General features: G+C 36.3%; 1 protein-coding gene across 3 annotated transcripts in view; it reads right to left on the bottom strand.

Annotated features, from left to right (window-relative positions):
• TAF2 (TATA-box binding protein associated factor 2) overlaps positions 1–27,733 on the bottom strand; it is a 61,198-nt gene that overhangs the window by 15,592 nt on the left and 17,873 nt on the right. For all 3 annotated transcript variants that reach the window (XM_033063079.2, XM_033063087.2, XM_033063070.2), the window contains exons 10-22: positions 26,878–26,963; positions 23,241–23,376; positions 22,055–22,209; positions 19,781–19,895; positions 19,576–19,685; positions 18,854–18,919; positions 16,669–16,921; positions 13,176–13,316; positions 11,724–11,834; positions 10,192–10,385; positions 9,506–9,645; positions 3,092–3,161; positions 1,610–1,719 (exon numbers count right to left, since the gene is read on the bottom strand). In XM_033063079.2, coding sequence (XP_032918970.1) covers positions 1,610–1,719; positions 3,092–3,161; positions 9,506–9,645; positions 10,192–10,385; positions 11,724–11,834; positions 13,176–13,316; positions 16,669–16,921; positions 18,854–18,919; positions 19,576–19,685; positions 19,781–19,895; positions 22,055–22,209; positions 23,241–23,376; positions 26,878–26,963 — 1,687 coding nt within the window. The remainder of the gene's footprint in view (positions 1–1,609; positions 1,720–3,091; positions 3,162–9,505; positions 9,646–10,191; positions 10,386–11,723; positions 11,835–13,175; positions 13,317–16,668; positions 16,922–18,853; positions 18,920–19,575; positions 19,686–19,780; positions 19,896–22,054; positions 22,210–23,240; positions 23,377–26,877; positions 26,964–27,733) is intronic.

Raw genomic sequence — 27,733 nt, forward strand, 5'->3', positions numbered from 1 at the left:
TGCTTTATTTTAAAGCTATTTTTCACTGCAAACTGCGTACTGCTTTAATATCTTCATACACAAATGGTCTAAGCACATTTGGCACCAATCACAGCAGAAAGACATTTAACATCTGGTGCAATGCTGCAAATGCAGCGATTCTGGTGTTAACTCAGCCCAGCTCTTGACTGATTTCAAGTTTATTGAACATATTGTTCCCCAGCAGGAATTGAACTATATCTGGTAAACAAGACACAGATGTGCCCAACTGCCATGTTAATGTGACTGTGCAAGACTTAGCACAAAATAAAATTACAAGATCTATCCCTGTAAATAGTAGTTTTATGAGGCCAAAACAGTGTTTGGAGTAAGCTTAGCTTACCCTTACCTGTTACAAATTACCAGTTACACTTAACCAGGTACAAATGAAAGCAATATGAATATTAATCTGGATATTTCTAACATTAAAATACTCCCCAGAGAATGACACATTCCAAAATATTAATTTTAGAACTATGATGATATTATAAATTTAATTCAGATAAACACAGAAAAAGAATTACATATATAAATCAGAGTCTGCTCTCCATTACATCTGCTTATGTCAAATGAAAGCAACTCATGATTCATGCACCTTTAAACTGAGCTACTAGCATGTCTCACATCAACAATTTTTTTCAAGGCATCCTGGAATGCTACAGTTATCCCTTACAGAAAATGAACTGAACATCAGCTTCAGGTATAGAAATGTAGGTGCTTAAAGCCCTATGAACCTTAATAAGAATGTGTACCTTATTTGTTACTTGCAAAAAGAGATAATGCTTGTAACACTGCATATGCTCTTCTCTCATGAAAAAGCAAAAACAAATTCTCTGATGGGAACATCAAAATTGTTTATTTTCTGTGTCTGACACTTGGCAAATCCTATGAAACTGAACTACTAGTAGTCTCCCCACTTCAACCCCTGGAGTGTAGCTGTAAACTTTTAAACACTGAATATAATGCCACACAGAGAACAGAAAGCCTGCAATGACCTAAAAAAGCTATATAAATGTTTATATGTAATCTGTGTAGTAATGTGCCAGATGTTAAAGGGCAGTTTGTCAGGACTGGATAAAACTGCTTCAGTAATGAAAAACAGGTCAATGATAAAGATGCAAGCCCTTCTCTCACTAGGATCTTTCCTAATCTCACAAGGCAAAAATCTCATTTAAATTATCTGTACCAATGCTGTCCTCTCATATTCTGTGAGAGTTTAGAAAAAGAGGACAAAAAGAGACCATCTAATGTAAAGCAAACTCTAAGTGTAACACAGACACTTATTTGAGGAAACACTTCCTTTGAACAACTTTGAACATTAAAAGTACGATTCTGTGCAGAAGGACATCAAAGCACACTACATCAGTAGACAAAAGAATTAAAAACAAGGTTTGGTAGTCCATGTCACTAAGAGTGCTCTGGAAGTGCATTGATGATATTCAGCTTCTGAGACTGTATTTTTAATATCTAACTACTGAAACTAAGACAGCTCTTGGCATATTCTGAAGCAAGATTTTAATACTTATTTCAAAAAACCTCACAATAAAACTCCAACACAACAAAACAAAAAAAAAAAATCAAAAAACTTAACCTGAATTCATCAGTTTCCAAAGCTGATCTACCAAAGCTTCATTACATAAGGGGGACTCCATATTCTTGGTGAAAGGTGGATTCTTAGTCAGCATATCCAAAATCTTGTGCCTGAAAGAAACAGAAAAACAGTCTTTATTAAATCCAAAGAAAAATCCTAAGGATACAAAGTCTGTTGAATTTGCAATATTCTCACAAACTCATTAAACTTACAGGATTACTTTCAAATTTTTAAACAATGCTTTATGCCTCTAGTTCTCCCTTCTGTCCACAATATGCTTAAACACAGATTTACTGTCAGCAATATAACTTAGAGATAAAAAGTAAGGTGCAAAACAGCAGGATGTTTTTGGACAGTTGTAGGCTACGTTACGCTCTTTTGTGTAGTGATTATCTTTTTTTTGCACACTGACTTGGAAGTTTAGCAAGAAGAAGCAATGCTGGCAAAGAAACTCCTTACATAGTGATAACAAAGAGTTTCCAAATAACTGTAAATGTTTATTAGTAATACAAAATGGCAGGCCCAAAAACAGTGACTTGCACATTCTCCTGGAAACAAATACTGCCACCTCTTCAGTTACATTGGTTTCTGAAGATCCTGCACTTACAATGCTTCTTACAGTATTTATACACTGAGCTGAAAGCAGATACATTTCTGTTTCTTCAAACTTGTTCTTGAAAACATGTAATGAATTCTTTGTTTCTTTACTTATTATTTTAACAATTTTCCCCTGTATAGCCAGCTTTCACCTTGATGTCTTACACATTTGGAACAAGAAGACTCCTGCAGGTACTTTTTTTTTTTGCATTTTCTTTTAGTATTGCACTCAATTCAAAACTTAAACTCTTCTTTAAAAGGATACAAATAAAATTAAATCTCCTTCTTAAACTGAAGCTAAACCTGCATTTATTTCCATTAACAAAAATGACAGAAATGAAACAGAACAACCTTGCAGCTGTGATATTTGTAAGAAATCACCTATACAGAGAGAGTAAAAGTAGAACCATTTAACTTTGAAACTCTGTATTTTAATGGTGGTCATAAGAATAAATTGTTGGAAAAAACCTAATTATTACAAAGCTTGGTGCCCACAGGTTTGTAATGAATGCGCTAAAATACCCCACCACTTGTGTGAAAATGAAGTTGAAACAAGCAACACTAAAATTTCACCACATGTTTACATGATCCTTTCACCCCACCTACAGTCTGACAATTGCTTTACACCCCTTAGTGTCCAAATATTGTGTGCACTATGTCTCAGCCTCTGTCTTTTCTAAGTATCACAAAAATACCATAATGCAGAATAAGAACAGAATATATTAGTTCTTGAGATATGAACTGTTGAAACATCTAAATGTGTTTCAATTAATGTAAAATAACAAGAAGGAAAAACAGTTTTGTGAAGAAGCAGTTAGATTCCAGGTGAAGAATTTACTTAATAGCCCCAGCATTAGTAAAAAACCTGTATTTTTATTAACTCACCTTATGTAGGGTACAGGATCATTCTGAACCATAGTGAGTAGCCACTGTAATTCTTCATAGCTCCTATCAACTACAAAGCAAAATTAAACAAAATGGCTATTAATAGATACAAACTGGAAGGATTTTGGTGAAGACAATCATGAGTTCCTGAATTAGCACATGAAGAGCATGAATCATTGCTACTAAAGAGGAATTCCACTAACTATGGAGCAAATTCAAAGTAAAAAGTGTGTTACTTTACATGGAAATAGACAAAACTCTTACATGCCTCAATTGTTCAATAATAACCAATTTGACTATTTGTATGAGCACTGATTGGGAAAATCAGAGTAAAGGCTCATCTGGATGTTGTGTGCTTCCCAAAATGAACACATTCAAATATCCATTCAAGAATCAGAAGCACAACATCTTCTGTAGAGAAGATACAATTCTCATACACAGGAATCTGTGGAAGACTATTATATTTACATATGTCAGAACAAGGACTACAACAGGGCTTATATAAAACTGCAATCATACTCCCCTCAGTAGCCTTCATTAGTTTTATAAATCACTACACTTTGCAACTAAAATGGATTTTGAAACCTATCAGCACATGCTTCCAGAAAATTGCTGTTTGACACTGCTGAAAACAAAGTCAACTTGTTAGTTTAAAATGTAACTTACATCACAAAACTCCTTTGATTATCAGAATCATACTGCAAAATAGGGAACTATATGGGATAGCATCATCACTCATTACACAAGAAAAGAAAGAATTTTTATGTGATCTTTCTGTCAGGTACATAACTGTAAGATTTTTACAGCAGTATTCTCATTTCTATGAAACAATGAAGAGACTGTATTAATCATTACTGGATAGACAAGACCAAAACCATTTCTATTGCTTTCCATCTTGTGGTCCTAGCAATGTATTTCTTTCTTCACCTAGACAATTCTATTTCTAGTTCTAAATACCTCAGTTCAACTTTTCTTCCTTATCTTCATTTGTTTTCAGTCAACAATTTTAAAATATAACTTTAGTCCAACTAATTCTAATACCTATTATTTTCTTGTTATTTCACTAGACTAAGTTGCTTTTAACAGAATACATATTTTTTTATAATATAAGAACCAGCACTTCATTCTATTACAAGCTTTTAAAATGCTTAGGACAACTAGAACATAAGACCCCTTTATGGGCTTGGAGAAGGCAACTACATTAAAATATTGCTTACATAATATTTTAAAGAGTCTTTTGCAGGCTACTTGCAAGTGAGCCCTGTTCTTCCCACAATCCAGTCAAAACAAAACTGGTTACACTAGTGGGGCTCCAGTAAGCCCTGTTTAGAGGTAGAATGTATTAACTCACATAATGCACTGTTCAGAGCATGGTTACAGTTCTAGATGATGCCAGAGCAAATTTGTATCCATACAGATCAGAACTACAATCTCAGATTTGCCTTAAAACCCAGAAACCTTTGAAAAACTATGCAGAGAAAACACTTTTAAGGGATTAGTGACTTCCTGTGCTCAGCTCAATGCACAGCTGCTCTTCCTGGCTTGCGATACAAGGCAGCAAGAACACTGCAAACAAAAGTTGTTTTGCATGTAACAAAAATAATATTTTATTACCACACAGCAAAGAATTGCAACACTGCAAACATGAAGTCACAATCCTTAGCAAATTGTAATTATTTTGACTAAGAAAAGGGATTTTTAAATGGTTTTTAATTAGAAAATTGTAAGTCTGGACGATTAATCCTTTAAGCTGATGATAATGAATAACAAAACCAGGTAACACCATACTTCTGTGATTAAAAAAAAAAAAAGAGTTTTAAAGTTATTTCTCCTAGAAATTAAGTAAGTCTTCAGTCTTCCCTGCTATTTGCGTTATAGTGCAAATTATGCCTTCCAGGCTTCCAAAGCTTTGCTACTAATGCATTTAACCTACAGTAATTTCACGAATACAAGCCGCAGCAATTTGACAAAAATTTTGGTGGAAACCCGGAAGTGCGGCTAATAGTCGGGTGCGGCTAATATATTAATAATTTTCTGACATTTACAACCCCAGACGTGCCAGCCAGAGTGCCGAGCCAAGCACCGGCCAGTAAAAGCCGGCATTTCGCAATTGTTACAGTGTTACCGTGTTGCCCTGGCTCCCTGCAGGCAGCACGGGGGGCGGGGAGAGAGGCGGGAGAGCTCTCTTTCCTCCTCTGCTGCAGCCCAGGGGAGAGACGGGGGGGGGGCGCCGCCATTGCCGCGGCTCGGGGAGGACGCGGGGGGGCGCCGCCATTGCCGCGTCTCGGGGAGCCGGCGGGAGCCCCGCGCCGCCATTGCCGCGGCCCGGGGGGGGGCGGGAAGTGCGCGCCGCCATTGCCGCGGCTCGGGGAGGAGGCGGGGTGCTTTGTCCGCACCCGCCGCCGGCGCCACGGGCGCGGGAAAGCTCCGTCCCCGCCCGCCGCCGCTGCCGTAGGAGCGGGGGAAGCTCCGTCCCTGCCTGCCACCGCGGGGCAGCGCCGACCCGGGGTGACCGAGCCCAGGGGCAGCGGCGGCCGGCCCCGAGCAGCAGCACCGGGCTGGGCCACCTGGCCCCGTCAGCGGCCCCTAGCGGGCCGAGCCTGCACAGCCTTAGCTCAGCCAGTAAACCCTGCCCTCCCGCGGTTCTGTTACTAATTGCACGCGGGTCCTCGCTGCGAACGACAGAGCGGCTTATATTCGTGTGCGGCTTATCTATGGACAAAAACCGAAATATTTACCAACACCCAGAGATGCGGCTTATACTCAGTGCGGCTTGTATTCGTGAATTTACTGTACTCTTCAAATTTATATAGGAACTATGAAACAATTTGGAGAGCAATGACAAATTAAACCTGAACTCAGGCAGAACAAATCTTACTGGCCAAGAAGAACAAGTGCTGGGTTGGAGACCTCGCAAAATCATCTGCTCCAACTTTCAATGGGAAAGGGAGCCTAGGTGAGATTATCCAGTACCCTACCCAACTGCATCTTGAAAACCTCCAGCAATGGGGACTCTGCTACATCTCTGGGGCGGCTGTGCCACTGATTGATTGTTCTCACTGTAAAAAAAAATTATTTTCTTGTATCAAGATGAAATGTCTCTTGGTGCAACTTGTATCCTTCTCCTTTCCATGTGGAGGAGAGAGACACTTCATCCATTTTGCAGCTGCTCTCTAAGTACTGGAAAACTGTGATGAAGAGCCCTAAGCCTTCTCTTCCCCAGGGAGAAAAGAGCTAACTCTGTCACTCCTCCCTCACAGAGCAGGTTCTGCACCCCTCTGATAATGCTCACGGCCCCTCTTTGGACCCTCTGCAGTCTGCCCACAACTTCCTTGAATTGTGAGGGCTGTAACTATACATACTGCTTGAAATGCAAACTGAGCACAAAGTAGAGCGGGATGATCACATCTCGGTCTCTGTATCACCGCTGTAGATGCAGCCATTGATCTGATCTGCTGCAGCCACACACTGCTGACTCATGGCCAGTTTGTCATCCACCAACATCCCCAGGTCCCTTTCAGTGATGCTGCTCCCCAAGCACTGATCCTGGCCTGTTCTGGGTCTTTGGCTATGTTGTCCCAGGTGCAAGACCTTGCACTTGTCAAACTTCATCCAGTTCTTGCTCTCCCGCTCTCCCAGCCTGCCCAGGTCTCTCTGTCTCTCCCTTCTGACGTGTCCCCCTTGCCATCAGCTTTTTCATCAATAAACCTGGTGAGGCTGCTTTCAATGCTGTTCTCCACACTGGGGGACCCATTTGTGAGAGACTGATAGCATGAGTAAAAAACAGTGATCACTACCCTCTGAGCATGGCCCATGACCTGAATTCTTACCACTGCACTGACCACCCATCCTGTCTGTAGCTTGCCAGTATGTCTAGGAGAAGGCTGTGGGAAAAGCAACATGTGTAGATTTTCATACTTCTGGTAGATATAAACACAAGTGATTCCTTTCTGAAACAAAAATCCCCTTGCGATTTTTTTTCAAATTACAAGCAGTTCTCAATTGCAGTAGAGTATCTTTGACACTGAACTTTAACATTCATCAAATTTGATAATCTTTATTTATTTAGAATAGTTTGTTGCTATCTCTTCTAAGTATGTAACTGCCTTGTTCTATACAAGTAATAGTTATATAGCTCTCACAAGCAAACTTTAAAAAGTTGACTTCAAGCCACTTTAGATAATCTGTCCAAGCCCTCATATGCTGCCTCAAGTATTTTAAAAAGTTACTACTTCTCAAAAAACCCCTTGCTATTAATGGCAAAGAAAACAACTTATTCAGTTCCATGGAGAAATTATTTCTTTTCAAGTAACTCAAAAAAAGGTAGTGTTATTCCTACTCTGAAAGTTCCACCCAGAAAATACAGACTTTCCTTTTTATGGAAATTACAAAATCTGTCAGCTTCCTTTGCAAGAACTGTTAAAAGCTTTGGCACAAGCAACAGGCACTTGATAGCTGCTGGTTTGCATCCAGTGTGAACTGGAAATCAGGTAACTGAGAACAATGAGAATCAGATCTCTTGGCAATAGATGGCCAGTCATTTCTCCTTCCATAGCCAGATTTAGGGCTCTGCAAGACAAGCACTGCTAGCTCCTCTATGGGTAGAGGAAGAAGTCAGCTAGCACACTGAGTTTCTGGACCATCCCTCCACCAAAAACCACCAGTCTTACAGCAGAAGATCCTGTGTTCAGTGCTTGGAAGCTGATGACCAGCCAGATAGTAGGCTGTGTGGTGAATTGTAGTGACTTTACAGAAGACAGATATTTGCATCTGCTACCTCTGCATCAGAGAAAAAGCTATTGGCACGGGGCAAGGCAGTTGGGTACAGCACTATTCTAGTCTGTCATTATCAGATCTCACAGAGAGCCCAAAACCTCTGTTCAGCTTAACCACTGATTTGAAGTAACCTACTGCTTTTCACCATTCAAGTTTTAGCCTCCTGTAGGTTTCAAGCAACTTACACTATCATCTTGCTTATACAACACCCCATTAGATCAGCTGTTTTTAAAAATGTACTCTATTACTTTGTAGCACTTCCTTACTGGAGCCAGTTATTAACTATAAATACCATCCATAAAAGGTCAAGAATTTCATGAGAAAACATTATTTCTATCAGTTTGTCTTTCCATAGGGTGGGATGAATTAGTGAGGAGACTGTTCTAGAGGAAAAGAGCTGATGAGTAAGCTTTCTATTCTCTAGCAAATATTTCCACTGACATTCTACAAAGGATGGAAAAAAGCAATTAGCCCACTGGAGAGAGATATGCATAGCACTAGCACAGCTCTGAATTCTAGATGTGTATCAGTCACAGCATCACCAAGTGGGCTGTGAGCAGCGTACAGCCTCTCTAACAGTTATCAGCTGTTCAGAGTGACAGCCTGGTTTCAGTCTGTGACTAGATGCCTGAGTTTGACCAAATGCATTCACTCAAAGATTCCAATTGCCTTAAAATCTCCGACTGCTTATCTAGTTTGAGAAATCTCTGGATAGAACAACAGGAGTAATGTCAAAGTAATACAGCCCTTTAAAAAAAGGAGAAAACAATTATTCATGTAACAAGCAAAGGAAACTCTCCTTTACCCTGAAAACAAAACAAGCCCACTAAATCTGAGACAGAATAATTAGAAAACTGCTACAAAACAGTCTGCTACAGAGAAAGAATTGAAGAATTTGGCCACTTTGAAAGGTATAAACCTCCAAACACAAAAGTATTACAAATCTGGTGAAAAAACAAAGACTAACCCAAATAAATGAACAGGATAATATAATGCTAAATTAACTTTGTGTAATGCAAATCACTGAAGCTGTAATTTAGAAATCTTTCAGGATTGAGTATCAACTACAGAGCATTTAAGAAACTGTCCAGGGTTTTTTTTTCATGGACCTGCAATAGTCAAGTAGGATAAAAGCAGTATTAAAAGAATGTAAACATCTCACAAACGTAAGTTATGCATAAGGAATGGCAAAACAGAATTAGCCAAAATATCTCTATAATAATCTAAGTTTCCAAAATTCATAACCACAAGATGCATGCCAAAAGCACAGTTAAGATATCAGGAAGAAGGTAAAGCAAAATCGATGACTTTGACTTACAATTATGGCTGAAATCAACTAAATCAAAGTCACTAAAGTACTACAGACAAATTACCAAATCCCATGACTGCCACTCATTATTTCAAAACATTGATATCTGATTCAACTTGCAAAGCACTAAGAAACAATGCTCAACACATCTTAATAACACTTGTACTTGCTGAGACAAAACACTAATAGAAATCTCAGTTTCTTATTAATACACCTGTCACCATACAAGCTTTTCTGGTGGATATTATTTTAACCTAATATTAATGAGGTAAGCATTACATTTGTATGAGAATTGTTAGAAAATGTCAAAATACTTGGAAAAAAAGTACCTTTTGTATAATCCACAACAGCTTCCAGTGCAGCTATTCGCACATCGACGAAGTGCCCGTATTCTGCGTACGACTTGAAGAGAGCAGGATCGCTTGGGACATGACCATTCTTCTGAAGCACTCGAATAGCTTTTAAACAGCTAGAAATGGTAGAAGAAAATTTACATCAGCTCTATGGAATACCAGCTAAGAAAAATAAACTGACTTTATTCCAAATCAAGTACTGTAAATTTTCTGAATTATGTTATCCACATTAACATGATTAATATGTTACAATTACTTTCACAGCATTAACAGACAGCTTTTATTATCTCTGAATTAGGCAGGAACACAAAATTTTCCACCCTGTCAAATCCACTGCTTGGTTTCAACAGAGACATGATAACTTAGAGAAACATAGCTCAGATGATATTGCATGCTCTACAGTTATTGTTACAAGGCAAAACTTTCATAAATGCTCTTCTTAAAGAGGCTTGGGATGATCAAATTATTACTGTTATTAAAGGTCTACATTGACAAAAATTAATGCTGGAAAGTAAAGCAATCAAGGAAACTTGCATTATCAGCTTTTGAAACTTGAAAGGAATTTGATATTTAAGATCAAGACATACAAGCTAAAATCTCATCAAAGGCTAACTACAAAAAGGTACATCAAACCTGAGAAAAGCAGTGTCATTAAACCACACCTGACTGTGATAGTATGTCTGTAACTGGGAAGAAGCTTCTCCATATTCAGAAAACGGGTAATTTCCTCCAGAATAAGTCGTACATCAGGATTTAAGTTATCCAATGTTCGAACTTCATTGTTCACACTGACTGCAGGAGTCACAGAGTTGGCTAGGGCATCAATCAGCTCAGCACGATAGTAGTTGTCTGAAAACTAGATAAAACCAATATTTAACGCAACAAAATATAACGAGATATATCCTTTCAAAGCTAAGAAATGCTTAAGCCCTGTTACAGAACAGATTTTAAAACCAAGACCACAGGAGAAACTGCATGAGAAAGGAAAACAGGAAAAAAATGGTTATGAAAATCATACCATTAATCCAGTCAGCAACTTCATGAGCTTCTGAAGCAAACTAAAAAGCTCACTGCTGCTTAGTGAAGAAAATCTTACTTCTTCATCCACCCCTCTTACCTGGGGCTCATAGTTTCACCCCTTCCATTATGCTGTCTTTTGCATCTGTTGGTTGTGTTAGTAGGCAACAAAACATATAAAAATAAAATTTAGAAAAAGCAGAAAGAAGTCCTGGATTTGAGTATTAGTTACTTTTTATGTAAACAAACCCAACATCTGTCAGATCCAGCAGATGATGTCAAACGTGCAGAAGGGACACATGGAAAGGTGAGGTTGAACCTCTCCCTCAGTGATAAGGTGTCAGCACATGTCACCCTTTTCTGTGACTACTGATGCTTACATTCTTGTCCAACTCTCTACCTCTCCCCATCCATCATCGCTATTTCAGTAACAAGCAGTACAAGCCTTGTTACAGTATGTGTTCTACACACAAGAAAAAATGAAGGTTAAGACACATCAGACTGGTTCCACTTCACTCTGGATACCTAAACGGGAAGCTTATGCTAGGCTTCTAGCTATAGAGATGGAATTCTGTATCATCTCAGGATCTTAAAGGTCATTTAATCATCCTTCAGAAGTGGTCTTTGTGGGAAGGAACTTGGGGTGACAACCTTTCCAACTTAGATGGTTCAGTTTAGTGATGGACAACATAAACCTGTGGTTCACCTGTTACTTAACCAGATGAAGACAATCCAGTTCTGTGAGCTAGAACTGATACTCAGAACACAGAATTCCAGAGTCTTGCATAGTGTTAAAAAAGATTATTTCCTTTCTTTGCTCATTCAAATAATCCTCTCAAGGTGAAATAAACATTGAAAAAAACAGTGCTGAACTTTTCATGCTACATTTTCTCTAAATACTTGGGTCTTTTGAATAAAAGAGTAAAGCAAGAAAAGCATGTGTGCAAAGGAAGACAAGCAGGTCCTTAGTAACAACGAGCACGCAGAGCTTTGAAACATCCAAGAAGTGCTGCCATAGAAATGTCAGCTACACAACATTCTCTTAACATTTATCACATAACTTTTGCATCCACTCTGAGCTAGGTATTTGCAGCAGTGGCATCAAACATCATGCAATCTACTAAAACTTTTTTCACAAAAAAAATCAGTAAGAGATTAAAATAAATACAGTCTTTACCTTATTCTTCCTGTTATCATTATATTTGATCAAATCCAAAATAAACATTAAAACCTCCTTAGGACAAAGGTTGTGAACATCTCTCAGAAGGGCCATGGCAACTGGCATAGTCTGTGTAATAAAATTAATTATTCTTTACTTTACTGAAATGATAGTTACACCCTGAAAAGAGGTACATCCTGAAAATCAGCAATTAACAACTTTACCATAGCAGGTGTCTGAAAAGCTGTATTTACATACTTTTTGAAAGTCAGATCAGTACTGTATAATTTTCAGATCAAATAAACAATGTAGTTATGGCTCAGTAATTAGTCACAGTACAGACATTTTCAAAACAAAGTATATCCAAAAACAGACTCTCAAATCAAGACACTATTAAAAAGGTGACAAATGAAAACCAGTGAGACATAGAAAACGATGATGGAATTTATTTTGAGATAGACACTGAATTTGAGTGTTTTCATGTGAACACAAAGTCTAAGCTTCCACTTTCACTGAGAAATATAGATCAAACAGGATCAGTGAATCCTGAAGAATTATTAGCCAAACAGTTGTTACTCTGATTAGGTATTTATTATAGCATGAGCTAAGCAGATCTCTAGGCTTCACTCAACATAGATGAAAGAATTTTACTCTAGATCTACAAATTTGTCACACAGGATTAAAAAGGGAGAAAAATGCAAGATTTAGTGTTAAAGAACAAACAATGACAAAAAAGCAGAAAAATACAATAAGGTCCAAAAATGACATGAAGGATGAAACAATTTTGGACAGAGTAAAAAAACCCAAAACTTGAGTCTTCTATAAAATCAGCAATATGAAATAAGAACTCAATCACCTAGTCAAGTGATTCTTGAGAGAAAAGGATTGTAATTAATTTTGTTATCCAATGAACAACCAAAAACTATAGGTTAGGGCAAAAAAACCCTGTGCTAACACCAAAATAAACAGTGGCAATATGTGATGTTGACAACAGAAAGAAGAGGGCAAGAAGGATTATGGTTCAAGATAATGTCTTGAATAAAAAAGCCCACCAATTTAAGAGTTATAAGATTTTATTTGCAATATGACATAACTGCTAATAAAGAATAAAGGCAGTTGCTGAATTCACCTAAAATATAAAATCAGTGTTTTCCTTACAGTCCTATTTAAGAATGAGCCTGCAAATAATTGCAAGTAATTATATAATAATAATATATAATTCTCCATTCTCCTGAAGAAACTGCTAATTTAACTTCAGCTACTCAGAAAAAGTAGCTAAGAATTGTTAATTGATTTTTTAATAAGATGGAACAAACTGAAGCCATATGAGAAAGAATTAGTTTCTTTGATTTTTATTAAAGAGTAAATAAGGTTTGTTCTATCCACATTCTTGTAAAAGTCAATTGTAGGAACATTTTTTGTATTTTTGACAATTCTTTCAAAAAATTCATTGAGAAAAATAAATTTTACCTTCTGAAGAAAGTAGCTCTGAAAATTCATGAAGTTGTTGGTCTTCACAATGTTTGGACAAGTCTTACAACAAAACATTCGGGTGAAGAGGGACTTCATGGCTGGTGGTCCTGTCCATGTACTTACCATGGAATTTGCAATCTGAATAAGTAGGGGGGAAGGGAAATCGTATTAACATGACCACTGGAAGTTTAGTTTGGCTGTAGAAAAATACACATTTCCCATAATCAAAAAGGGTAATTGCCAAGAACATTCTCTCCTTTAAACAGTTACTTACTTTCATGAGTGTATTATCTTCTATTAGCTAAGTTTTCACTGTCATTCTCAATATATCTTATCTACATTAAAGGTAAATTTTATGAAATGGTTCCATTTGGAAGACATCTGCAACTAACTATCCTTCCACGATAAACTTCTGTTCCTCATTATTTTCTCTGTTATATATTTTAGATGAAAATTCTGTGTTTACTAAGCCAAGTTCTCTGACTCTACGGAAGCCAGTGATGGAAGGGGATTTTGCAATACTGACTTCCCAAATTCACCCTGCCAGTAACCTCAGCCTAGACTTTAAAACAGACCTCAGCCACCCTAAGAATAAAAGACCACCCCTACAGTTAAAGACACAGCAGCTCCCTTTAATTGTCATTTACTAAAACACTGTGCACTGAGAACAACTTATTGCTATAGTCTGCTTTGGTGTAAGGCAGATAAGGTTCCACAAAGACAAAATTGCTTTTTGTGCCTGCAGACAAAATCACCTGTGTCTGCTAATGGATCATCTCCCTGGTGTGTGTGTGTGTGCACAAACAAATTGCACCAATGCACCCTACAATGTACCAGGAATTCCCATCTTTACACACCCACCACAAACTAAGGAAAAATCTGTTCTTACAAAGGAAAACCTGAATTTGATTATTTCCTTCTAAATTATGTCGCTTCTTTCAAAGGCTATAACATACACAGTAAGTGAAGGAAGAGCAAGAGATTATCTGAACAAGCATAGCAATCCACCACTGCTTTTGTGGAAGAGTGGTGCTTTATAACTAAAAATCATTTTTCCACTAAGCCAGGCTTCAAAGGAAAGTCAGACAGGGGAAATACTGCAATTGCTCTTCCCCTTGCAATAACTAAAGTGTTTGAACTAAAGATGCAGGTAGTTTTTTCTGAAAGCTACAGTAACTTCCTGCAGAGGAAGATTAATCCCAAAGACTGCTTAGAAACCATGATAAAGGACTTAAAACTACAAATATGAAATTTATGTAGCAGTGTCCAATAAAACTCAATCCCCAAAATATCAATGTTTATCAATGTACTATGTTTACAATATATTAACTATTCCATTAATATCAGGGTGTACATTTTAAAACATTAACATCTTATTGTAAGCATTTAAATTCACAAAGTCTGTAGATAAACAACTATTTTCAAAATTCAACAGTAGTTAAGCCACTATCTTTTTAGTAGTTTTTTGGTCTTATGTGTTGTGACTCATTTGAATTTCTCTTTACTGACAATCTCATTTTTCTGCTTATTCTACCAAGACATTACACCTTCTGAACTAAATGTAACTGCACATTCCCCATACAGTAGCACAAATGAACCTGTCTTGCATTATTCCTACTTAAAAAGGCAGGAAGTACACTCCAGTTCTGCATCATTCAGTTCAGTACAGCATAAAAAGGCAGACTAAGGTGTGAATCATGCACATCTATGAGAAACTCCTCAAGGTTTGGGAGGGAGGAGTTGGTGATAGTAGTGTTCCTATTGCAAAGTTTATAACACATCACCTACACTGCAATGGATCTGAACTGGGAAATCAGCCTGTGTACCCCCAGGAATTAAGACTGTGACATTATTTTCTCCTTTGTCTGTACATGTTACTTGTCCTGAAAGACTCAGCACAGTGAGTGTGCACACATGTTCACACATACCTCTTAGTTTATCAATGAGAATTTAATATGTCACCTGGATACTTCACTGCTGAGACACTGAAGTCCTGTTTTACAATGAAATATACCAAAAAATTGTAGCAAATTCAGTTTTATAATTGCATTATCACATATTATTTCTCTGCATCAACATGAATACACTGAGAATATCTGACAACAGTAACTGCAACCCAGCAAGAAACTGCAAATCAACAAAAAAGAACCCTCCTCCTGAAAAATTACAAGGGACCTGACTTTTTTCAATAAAGAATACAAATCCTGAATATTTACAACCTGAGAAAATTAAATTCAATGACAATAGGAAATTATTCTTATTAATGTCCTGATTGTGGAATCAGTAATAAAATGTATTACACTTTCCTCCCAGGTAAATTACATAAACATATCTACAACTTTATCCTGCCATGCTCCTTCACCTTGATTTAATGTCACAGCCATACTTTTTGCTTGCCTTATTATATTCTTTTGTGCAAGTCAACCACCCTATTCCACAGACCCAAGATTTTCCATATAATTACAACTGAACAAAACTGGCAATGATTATCTACAGCCCAATGGCCTGAGAAGTTAAGACAGAAAAAACTATAGCATTTAAATGTTGCAACAACTGCTCTTTTAGTATCTACCTGTGGAATATATAATATTAGATATTCCAAGTGAATTTGATATGAAAAGCACATATTTTAAGTCAGATACTGGCAGCACCAATACTAGAACATACACTGGCAGTTTCACATCAGTGTTTTGTAATATTAAAATAGTTTGTCAAAAACACTGGGATTTGATTTTCAAAATATGGTTTGAAGGCTTTATTTCTGTATGGGAACTAAATTGTTCCCAACAGGTACACAGCAAAAAGCAAGTTACATGTCAATAATCTAAACTCTACAAATTGTCAATCAGTATTATCTTCTTGTCCATAAAAGTCACCACTATGCCATTTTAGAAATTCTTCTTCTGTGTTTCTACCCACAAATTAGGGGTTTACTAATTTTCATTCTTAATGCTAATTTTATGTCTAAGAAGAAAAAGATCTTTCCTTTTCAAGGCAATTATTTGGCTTTTTAATATTTAATTGTAGCCCAATTTGATGTTTATTTTGTGACCCTATTCAATCTGACATGATATAGAGTAGCAATCTGAAGCCCAATTAGAAAAAGATGAATTTCAGTACTTCAGAGTTCTCAACAGACCGGCCAAGGAACTGCCCTCTAAAATAATAAAAAATATACTTTTATGAAAAAAAAATTAAACAAAAGTCTTTTATTTCTGCCACTTAATGAAATCTGGAAAAATCCCTTGTGGTTTTCATGTCTGACATCTCAATTTTGACAATTACGAAAGCCTTCTGCAGTCTCCATTTACAGACTAAAATAATACAACTTTCCTTTCAGATCAGTCATGTTAAAAATACTTGGCAAATACATTTCAGAAGCTAAATATCAAGCCAATTTAGGCACTGTGATGAGTTTTGACCCATTTTCAGCCATTCACAAAGTCTAATGGATTTCCTCCCTTCCTCCCATCCATCCACACAGCCTCACCTTGGCAAGGCAGAAGCAGGCCAGCATTCTGACCCGGTAGAAACATTGTTCCTGCTCCAGGATGTCAGTCAGGGCGAGCCGGGATGCGGGAGTAGGGAACTTTTCCAGTGCCAGAATGGCTTCTTCTTGTGCCACCACATCTCTCTCATAGCGCAGCTGGTACTGCCACATGAAATCAGACTGCTCAAATTCCACCTTCCTCAGCACCGACATATCCGGATCTATTCTTATCCAAAGCAAGGGGGAATCAGCACTAAGACAGACAGAAAAAACATAAATAACTTACAAAATTTAAAGGTTATAGAAATTCTAGAGATCTTCTAACTTGTTATGAGTTATTTGCAAAGTATTTAAATTCAAAGAACCATAACAAAATACAGGTCAGAGAGAGAACCTAGACTTTTGAAAGTCTCCTGCTCCAATCTCCTGCTTCTAGAATGACAATTCTACAACAGTCTCTCAGGGCAATCTGTCCAAACCTCTAATATATCAAACTGAATACAGTGTTACAGCATTTTTAACCTACAGATCTTTTTTTACAGTAAACTACTGTATGATCTCAGTACATTTAATTCTATTTGCTTGGATGCTACAGTTTTCCTGATAAGCTTTTTATCACTTTTTAAAGGTTAAGACTACAAAAAAAAAAATCCAAGAAAGAAAATCACTTTTTTTAAAATCAATAAATGTGGAACTCCTTTACAACCTTACATGCTTTACTCCTTTACAACTCACATGCTATGATACTGAAAACTGATAAAAGTAATCATGAAAAGGATGATAAAAATCAGGATTAAAATTATCCTGCAGATAAAATGACTCAGCTGTATTCCACCCAAAAAAACATTTTACACTTCAGTAGTCACCCAATACCATGACTGCAGAAGTAATTGATGGGAGCAACAAGCATAAACGATGCAATACATTCTCTTACTCATTTTTCCACATAAAAATCACAAAACCAAAATACTGACATGGCATTAGGAGAGTTTGGACTGATGAAAAGAGCGTCATTATAAATATGATGTGTATTTCTGTGTATTTTTGTAGAAAAACCAGAATTACCATTAAGTTAGTAGCTAGAGAAGGAACAACAGTGAAAGAGTGTATACACAAGATTTAGGAAATAGAATGTGTATTATCATACATGCTTGGAGCAGAGGAGTCCAAACTGGACAAGAGAATGACTACACCACAGATCAGGTTATCATATCAAGTGCAAGTGTCTTGTATAAACTCCTATCCCAGTTCAAAGTTCATTCTAAGATCACTGAAGTCTCAGCTCAGAGTAGTGCAGCAGGGACCTGAGCATAACTGATTGAAAAAACTCACAAATATTTAGGGCAATTATCCTTCAATACAATTCAACTATTCATATGTCAACTGTCATATGGAAATGATAGCAATGACTTGCTCAATGTAAATATGTCTTACAAAGATTTTTCTCATCATGTATTAAATGAGGTTAAATTTATGAGAGTCTGCAACACTTTTAAGGTGACAAGCAATCTATCCTTCTTCAAAGAGATCCTTTACTTTCAAGAGCAGATTATTTACTTCCCTCAGCCAGAAAACAAGGTGCCAACACCTCCACAGTTTCTGAGGGCATTACTGGCTCCAAGTCAAGGAGGATAAGGCAGGTATTTACATTGAGCAACAATTTGCTTTCAAAGAGCTTAACAGTTCCAGCTGAAATTCATATCTGTGTAGATTTCAGTGTGAAGCACTTTATCATTATTTTTAATCTAGAGGAATTCTTTTGTAATTACAGATTTCAGGAACTTGTGTATATTAGTGGCAGTTAAATGGTTTTCATCAAGATCCAACAAGAATTGCTCTCTCTTTGTTTCAAACAAATTCTTGTTTACATTTTACATATAAAGTCAGCTGAAAGGTATCACTGGAAATGTGTTAGAGTCAAGTAATTCATTATCACCATACCAGGCACAAGATAGTTAAAAAAATCTGATTATATTGGTTAAACCATACATTTTACACTTCCCCAGCATTTCCCCAGCTACAGTAAAAAAGTGTCAGTAAAGACAATGAAATGTGGGATAGTCTTCAAAGTTGTCAGTCATATAATAAAGTACAACTTTATCATCCAATCCTTCAAAACAGCATGCTTTAGACAAGGGGAAGATGGCTCAGACTCACACTGAGAATCTCCAACAAGACAACTTACTCCATAGCAGAAAGGTCCATGTCCACCTCTTCTCCATTCATCAGTGGAATCTTTTTCTTCTTATTTCTATTAAAAAAGTGAGAGAAAAAAAAAGAAGTATTATTTACCAGACTGGTGAATATATGTTTATAAATGGAGTTTAAGACTGCAAAAGTACTCTGTGTATTTCACCACACAAAAACATAATGCTGTCTCCAGCAAAAAATATACACAAATTTGAGCTATGCATTCAGTTCTACAATTTTTACTCTTACCATTTTATAACTACACATAAACATAGAAGTTTGAGAAGTAGAATTCAAAGTAATTATTAAAATGCATTAGAAGATGAAGAGACTTTATGAGGGAGGTATGACACTTGTTCCTCAGGTTTAACCTAACAGCACTTCCCGGCACTCTCTTCACTTCAGGCACTCCTCTGGCCTATATTTGTCTTCTCTTTAATTTGTGATTTCCATTCAAAGATATTCTGAATAATTTGATTAATTAGAGTCCTCATTCAACTCATTCTACCTAAATTAAGTCTTCATAAAACTTTTACACTAAAACAACTTTTAATTAAGAACTCTGTATGGTCTCTTGCTGTCCTTACACAGTAAGAAATTTTCCACTTACATCACAGTTAAACCTTAGTAAAAGAAGCATATATTTATCATCAAATACCCTGCATGTTTTCATAAACCCACAGTAAAAATATCTACAGTTAGTATTTTAGCTCTTACCTTCTGCTTTTAGAATGGCAAGGTATATCATGCTTAAGACTATTTTCTTCAATCTGCAATGTGTGGTTGAATGAGCCATCAAGTTCTTGCACTGTCACTTTAAGAGGACCCTTCAAGTTCACAAGATTTTGTTATTAACATTAAACATTATTAATGTGTACATCAAAGTCGTACATGTAGGTAAAATATGGAAAATGGACCTTACCACATATTTCTGAGTCCCAGGAGATGTGTAATCTTGTTTTATTTCCAATTCCAATACATTCCGTTTTCTATTAAATGCGAAGCTACCATAGAATTTTACTACTCCACTCTGATCCCTAATAAGCAGTATAGGAATTCTAGTGCAAAATGCAGTAATTACAAAAAGCCATCATCTCAATTCTTAACACTTGCTTTATGCTTCTTTATTCCTAGAATTTCCCATTCCAAGAAAATCTGGAAATGAAATTACTCGTGTTCATTCATGAAATTCTGGGGGTTTAGGTTCATTGTATTTTTTTTCTTTACACAGTTCTTTTATGTCTAATTGTGTCTCTTGTGGAGAAAAACCGAAGTGCAAAGAAAACTACCTAGTATGAAGAAACTAATTATGAGAAACTATTCTGGACTCCACCACATCCAATGTCCCTGGCATGCTCTCAGAAAAAGTAATTGTATATGACTTCAGCAATTTCAATATGGTTTTACTATGTATTTTAGTTAAATAAAACTAAGGGGAAAATGCACTCACACTACATCTAACTCCATTATTTTACTGCAGTTTTTCAAACTGGGTAATGTGAGCATTCACATGAGTGTGTATATGAGTTCACATATACATGAGAGTATACAATATGAATGACAAAAGTAACAACCTCACTCTAAATTCTTGCCCAGGCAATGAGTTCTTCAAGACAATTTTTCCTGTGAATAATTTCATCATTCATTTCTGTATGACAGCCATTACTACACTTTACTTACAGCAAACAAAAACACTAAACTGAAGCATTTTAATCTAATGTACACTCTCACAAGTCTCTGACAACATGAGACAAAAGCAAGGGAGGAAAATCTGTTCTTCTGGGTCCCAGCATTTAAGGGAAGAGTTTCCACATTCAAAGGCACTTCTTATTGTACAGGGGTTATTAACTTTCCTCCCAACACCTGGCCATTTTGCTAAATACCTCAGACTGGTACTGTACATGGAGGCTGCCTTCATGAAGCTCTGGCATTTTGTCATCAGTTACAGTTTAAGACATTTTTAGTGGTTTCTTTAGGACAAGGTTTGCACTCAGCATGAACATAGCCCTTGCTAATGGCATAAGACAGCATTAGTTAATAGCAGTAAGATCTCCTCCCAAACAACATAAAGACCTGCTGTGATCTTACAAGGTGGAAAATCCATTTTCACAGGAATAGCAGTGTTTGAAGCATGGTAGGGAGGTGGCAATCATAGGATTAAATACAAGTTACAGTTAACAGGATCAACCTTGGGGCCAAAGTATGGAGAAGGTGAAAAAAAAAATCCCCAAATGTGTGAGGTACAATTCTTTCTTCCTTTCAGAACAGATGTAGTTAAGATTCACCCAGCTCAGACAGTAATGCTGACATTTAGTTGTAGCTGCAGTGTGAATACAGAGCTCCTATTTTTCTTAAGTGCTTGGCACAGCAAAGCAAGGAAATTAGAATAATACTTTATGAACACTTCTGATGCAAATAAAATACTAACCTCTCAAATTACTCTATAAATACTAATTGTACTAATAACTAATTTTTAGTTATTAAATCAGCTCAAATTAAATACCTACTTTTGTTGTCTGTTACAACAGTAAGTTATGTTTTTGTTGCAGTCATGTACAATTCTAGCCTGGAGTCACATTAAATAAAACTAACAATTAAACCTGTTAAATGGAGCCACTTCAAATTTCCCCTCACAGCAATTCAAAATAAGAAACCCTGCTTCTTAACTAATATCACTTAAATTTGAAGAATCAACACACAGAGGTTTATTTTACCTGAAACTGTGCTATTAACACAAGCCACCAAGCCACTATTAAAGTATATTGTAAACTAATAGTCTGTGCTTTAGGTTACTTATTTCATGGTGATTTACTGGAAATCACATATTAAAATGCACCAGACTATAGCATTTTCCATGTCCAACTTCAGCATATTTCTATGGGCAGTGTCCTCTGGAATCCTTTTAGTATAATTTGGCCTTAAATTCCAGCAGAGTTCCTGTGCTTCTTTCAAAGGAAAACTTAAAATAATGAAATCCCTTCTAGTAAAGAACATGCAAAGAAGCCAGCATAGTTCAAAGGACTATGAAAAGATTGTGAACTTGTGGCTCACATACATATGTAATTCACAGAATAATGTACTTTACTGTTTTATGCAAAGACATTTCATACCTTCTTCACATTCCTTTGATAGTGCCAATTAAAAAACCAAATTCATTCTCCATATTAACAATCCAGACCAAGAATAAAAAGGATACACCCATTGCTTTATTAAAGGTTGGATGTCTTTGCCTGAGACATTTGAGATAGATTTCAAAAACCCAGATGTGGAAACCAACATCTGACTCCACATGTGTGACTGGAATTTCTGAGATGAAGCAGTACTGGCCAGACTCAACAACTTGTTGAAAACCTAAAATGAGAAAAAGTTATTACTTTCCCTAAATACTTATATATAAAATAAGCTTTTATGTTTAGTTTCAGTTGAATTGCAACTAAAGGCCTATAAACTCACTTTATGATAACTGCCTTTAAAAAAAGGTTTTCAAAATAAAGACATTATGGATAATTCTTTGCTTGACCATATCAGCAATTTTCAGTCCAAATGTATCTTCCTCCAAGTTACACATACATATGCATATACAAGATCCATTAAAAGATCATCAACTTAGAAGAATTATCTACAGTAAAAGAAATCACTGACAATATCTCCTTTTTCAGAAATTAAACATTCATCAGATTCTCTGCAGTATTTTCAACCTGAAAAATACCTACAAATAGCTCTAGCACAACAACATACATGTGTTCCTTAAAAATAACTCCAAACCAAGGAAAAAAAACCCCAATCCCCCAAAAACCTGAAGCTGATATGAAAATATCACTCATTTTTAACTGTTTATTTGTACCACCCTATTCTTTCTAAGGTATGTCACAAAAGATTATCAGTGAAGAAGAGAAACTACAGTTCTGCAGAAGTTCAGTATTTCAGAATAAAATTACAATCTTCTATTCAAATGCTTCTTCTAATATAAGCATCTAAGTTTCATCTAGCACTGAATACTTTATATAATGAGAGAGCTGAAGCTGGATTCTCATTATTGTCATTATTTATAATTTCATCAGATTAGCTGACAGCAACACCAGTCAGGGACAGTAAAACAGGCTCTCAGTGTTAACAACAAATCAAAATAACCCAAACCAATGAAACACCTTTAAGATTAAAGAGAGCATGCAGCATATAAAATGTACTGTAAGCTATGCCATAAGAATAACAGCTAACCTTATCCTAACCCAGATGAAAAAAGTTTGCTCAGTACTGCCAAAACTGAAACTACAAATGGAATCCTATGATGACCTGCTCTCTTCCTCTCTGAACTCTATTTAATGAAATTAAATTGAAGAAAAAGAGTTTTTTATACTCCACATAATCATCTAAATACCTACCTGTAACATGAACTCCATGCTAATTCTGTTCTCAATCAGTCTCATAACAAGATGTGCTTTACACTGGAACATAGTGTAATATTCCCAGGACAGTGTATGAGGGTGTTTGATTGAAAAATGTAAATGTGAAGCAGGGCTGGAAAACAAACAAACAAAAAACAACATATATGTTGTGTTTTATTGAATGAAACTTAAAATGTTCCCCAGCAACCAAGCTTAGAGCTGCACCAACAATTACTCAGGATCTCCTGTACTGTTGTAGTTATAAATTACGCCACACTTAAAAAGACCACTCACTTGTCCAGAAAGATAACAAGGCTGTATGTACCTGGGATCCTGCAAGTACTGTACAGAGACCAATGGCACATGACAGCTGCTGTGTAGTGCTGTAGAGACAGTGGAAGCACCAACAAACTGAGCAAGGAACCTGCCACTGAGTCTGGAAATTACTTAGGAATCAGCAACCTTCCTGCTCCTCTTCCATTTAAGAAAGTATACAGTAAATATTTTCCATTTAAATAAATAAATACTTGTTGCAATTCAAGAAAAGTAGGAGTTTTACCACTCACAGAATGCTTTCATGTGATGAGACTAAGGAATTCTTTTCCTTTTATTTTAGTTAGCTATTTTATCTTTCATTATTTTGGCAAACTTGGTATCTTCTAAATTAGGTAACATGTCAAAGAAGACTAGGCAGGTAATATTTAATCCTTGAGAAAAAGAAGACTTTTTTGCCTCCTTTTAAGGAGACTCATATTAGAGAAGTAGAAATTATTAATAGTCTGACTTAATTTTATTGATGAACCGTGTCTGGGGCATGTTGCTTCACTATGTTCTTTCTTTTAATATTTTTCACAGGACATTTGAGTTTTCCATGAATGAGTAACAAACATCTGAAAAAACCAGGTTTGCTGAGGTTCACTAGCAGATGTTCCAGCAATACAGTACCAGCACTTAGTTCCCTATCTGCAGCCCTTAATATTTCAGATGGCAAGAACCAGGGTAACTGCAGCACCTTAATAACTTTTTCATCCTTCTATTTACTGGGAAAATCCCTTGACTTTGCTCATGAGTATCTGTTTAAACATCTTAAGAAGATACAAAAAGAGAAGTATTTCTGAATTTAAGCAAGTATTATCCTTCTTAGGTACAGCAATTTTGTGAAAAAGAAGTACAGAGTTTAACTCTTTGTTTGTAGTTGATAAGCAGTTGCTGAAGTTCCCCTTATCACAATTCTCCTGTTATTCTGGACACCTCTCTATTCTGAGGTAGGGAAGGATTAGTAACCATGAAAGAATTGAAATTCAAGGAGGAAACTGAGATTGCGGTTCAGACATTATATAATAATTTGGTCTCAGAATAAATATTATTTATCTGACTTCAAATTATACAGTTGATTGACTTTTGTAAAATTCTTCACTTGCAAATTACAACTGAGCCAGGACCCACAATCCCAAGATCCCTTTTTAAATTTACAATGTGTTGATTGATTTTGGTACTGGATCCATTATTTAACTGGAAAACAGGCTGAGAAAAGTTTGCATTTGACAGTTACATCTTGTAGCTCATTCAATATTAATACATTTCTTCAGATTATATTTTCCTTCAATCATTATAATTCCACAGCCTTTATTAAATTGGCACCAAAACAGTGTTAAAACTACCAATATGGACTTAGAACCTTTGTTGAAATAGAAACAGCTTTTCCACAGAATTTTGTAATACTCATGCTCTTGAACACAGTCCAGCCATTCAATGGAAACCTGGTCAGTAAGCTTCTTCCATACGAAATATATCTATCTGAATTTCAAGAAGTTTTTAATTTTTACAGTAGGATGGTAGCAGCACAATCAAAGCTTGAAGAGAACCACAGTCAGAGAGGTGGACACAAAATGAAAAGGTTATACACAAAGCTTTGTTCTGAAGCTTTCACCTACACAGGAGTTAATCTGCAGTTTCTTCCCTTCATTGTCCCAGGCTCTGGGATTTTGTCTTTTAGAACAAGCACTCTGGAGTGCAGTGCTTGTGCTACACCAGACATAAACAGGAAGAATCTGAGACCTTTGTTTTGCACACAAATTAATTAATGTGTCTGAAAGAAGTTGGGGTTTTGCTTTTTTTCCCTTGATTCATTATGGTGTTTTACTTCTAGTTTAGCTGAAAAATGAGGTAATTACTTAACACAAATTTTCTTTATATTATTATTAATTGGAACTGCTATGCTGCAAATATATTTGTCAGGAAACTGTATCATAACAAGCAGAAGAAAGAAATGAAATGCATACAATATACTGTAGAGAAATGTTCTAGGCCCCATTATGAAAATACTTTCCTTAAATACAAATTATCTCCCAGAGTCAGGAACATATCCATAATTTACACACAAGAGAACTCTGCAATCTACAAAGAACAACAAGTTATAATTCATATTTAAGTGATGCTGTGGTTATTACTAACAAGCTGTTATACAATTCAGTAGTAAAATAACTGTAGAACCAGTTTCCAACAATATATCACAGCAACAAAACACAACTTTAAGACCATTAGGACAAGATTTTGTCAATTATTTGTGTCCAAATCTAGACTAAACATAGTGAAACGAATAAAATTAACAGTTAGAGATTTTGATTTTAGTGAATTTCCTTCTTTTAAAATGTGTCCCTTATGTCTAGTTTCATCTGATCTTACTCCTGTGAATTCAGTGGTTTTCATAATCCATTCAGTTCTAAATCCAGAGCTTTAACTTTAAATGAATGAAATGTGGATTTGCACACAATCAATTGCAAAAGAACCACTGTTATAGGCAATTTTGGATGTATTTTCATAATACAGGGACTTCTGCTGCAGTAAAGAACAGAAGTTGACATAGTAGTCTAACCACACAGGCTCAACCTTGCAACTGTGCACATGTTGCTTGTGTGTTTGCAGAAAGCAACTCATTGTGAGGCTGTGTTATAAGGAGATCAATTTATGCAAGAAAAGAAAAACCCAGCAAAAGCTTGTCACTGAAACCCATATCAACTTACTGATCTGACATGTAGCAATGTTTTTCTACCTCCAGTGTTTAGTACTACTCAGTGGGTAGCATCAGAGTATTACAAGAGAGAGAAGGGGAATCATTCTAAGCTAAACATACTGAAGCTAGGCAAAATAAAAACCCAGCCAGTTCACATTGGTAACTAATAGTACTTCACAGATTACTGATCTAATACTTTTCTACCCCCAATATACTAAGAAATCTCAGTCTATGACTACAAGGTGATATCTGAGAGTAGAAAGAAAAAAGGGCAAAGAAACAGAAAGATGATGATAGCATAAAAAAGCCTGAAAATTACTAACCGCTCCAAAAATAGCTCATGTCAAAATTCTGGCTCCATGTTCTCTCTTACCCTCTTACTAAAAACAGCATTAAAAACATTCACTATACTTCATTTCCTTTGAGATCCAAATTGAAAGAAAAATAGAACAACAGGTATTACAATATACTCAAGATGAACTTTATGAGACTGGTAATACATGCCTTGGGCAGCTCGAGATCTTCAGCCTTTGGGCTTGTGCTACACAACACACCCAAGGCATATATTAATGGCCCCATAAAAACATACTCTGCAATGACTTGCAGCTTAAATAAACATACTTGTCTTTCTCTTTTCCTCCTCCGAATATTGGATGCAGTAAAACTCCTCCAGTCTTCAGTTCGTATGCCACGATTTGATCTAACTCCTAAGAACAACATACAGAAGTTAGCATAATGTTGAAGAGCAGAGAAGTTATTTAAAGAAGACAGGAAAGCTTTGAGTATTGCTCAAGTCATACTTCCCAATAAGCTTGTTTACAAAGGAAGAAACATTTTAAAATCAGAGATGCTCTTCAAAAGACAAACAATAATAAAATAGTAAAAATTAGTAGTTCATATTTGTTCAAGGGCTGAACAGGGAGATTAATCCTCAACAGTGCTGAACTGCATTATAACCAGAGTATCATTATTCAATAAATAAGTTGTCTTTGACCAAAAGAAATAAATGTGATCAGCATTTCGTGCAACAGAAAACAGCTACAGACACACACACAAATAAATATAATGTACTAAATATCGATATAAATAAATAAATACCTATGTCAGGCCCAAGCTCTGCACTTGCCTGATGCTCAGGTTAACAAGCATATTTTAAGACAGGATGTTGGTATGGGCTCACTGTCACCCAAAAGTCAACATGAATCAAATTGTGTAAGCTTAAGCACAGGAAATAGAAACTAATGCCTGTCTGCAACCCAGTGTTAAAGATCTTCCAAATGTTTTTACGTATTGAGGTTTATTCATATGTATCAACTTTCATATATTGGTAATACATTAGAAAAAGGGCAGAACTGGAGGCTGTAACAGTAGCACCTCTCAATTCTACATGGACACCTTTAATTTAGTGTGGACAGATGGGGAACAACATGAGCAACTTGTGCTGCAGACAGCAGTGAACTCTTCCACCAGACCTCCA

Source organism: Catharus ustulatus, chromosome 1 (genome assembly GCF_009819885.2).
Source record: "Catharus ustulatus isolate bCatUst1 chromosome 1, bCatUst1.pri.v2, whole genome shotgun sequence".
Taxonomy (NCBI): domain Eukaryota; kingdom Metazoa; phylum Chordata; class Aves; order Passeriformes; family Turdidae; genus Catharus; species Catharus ustulatus.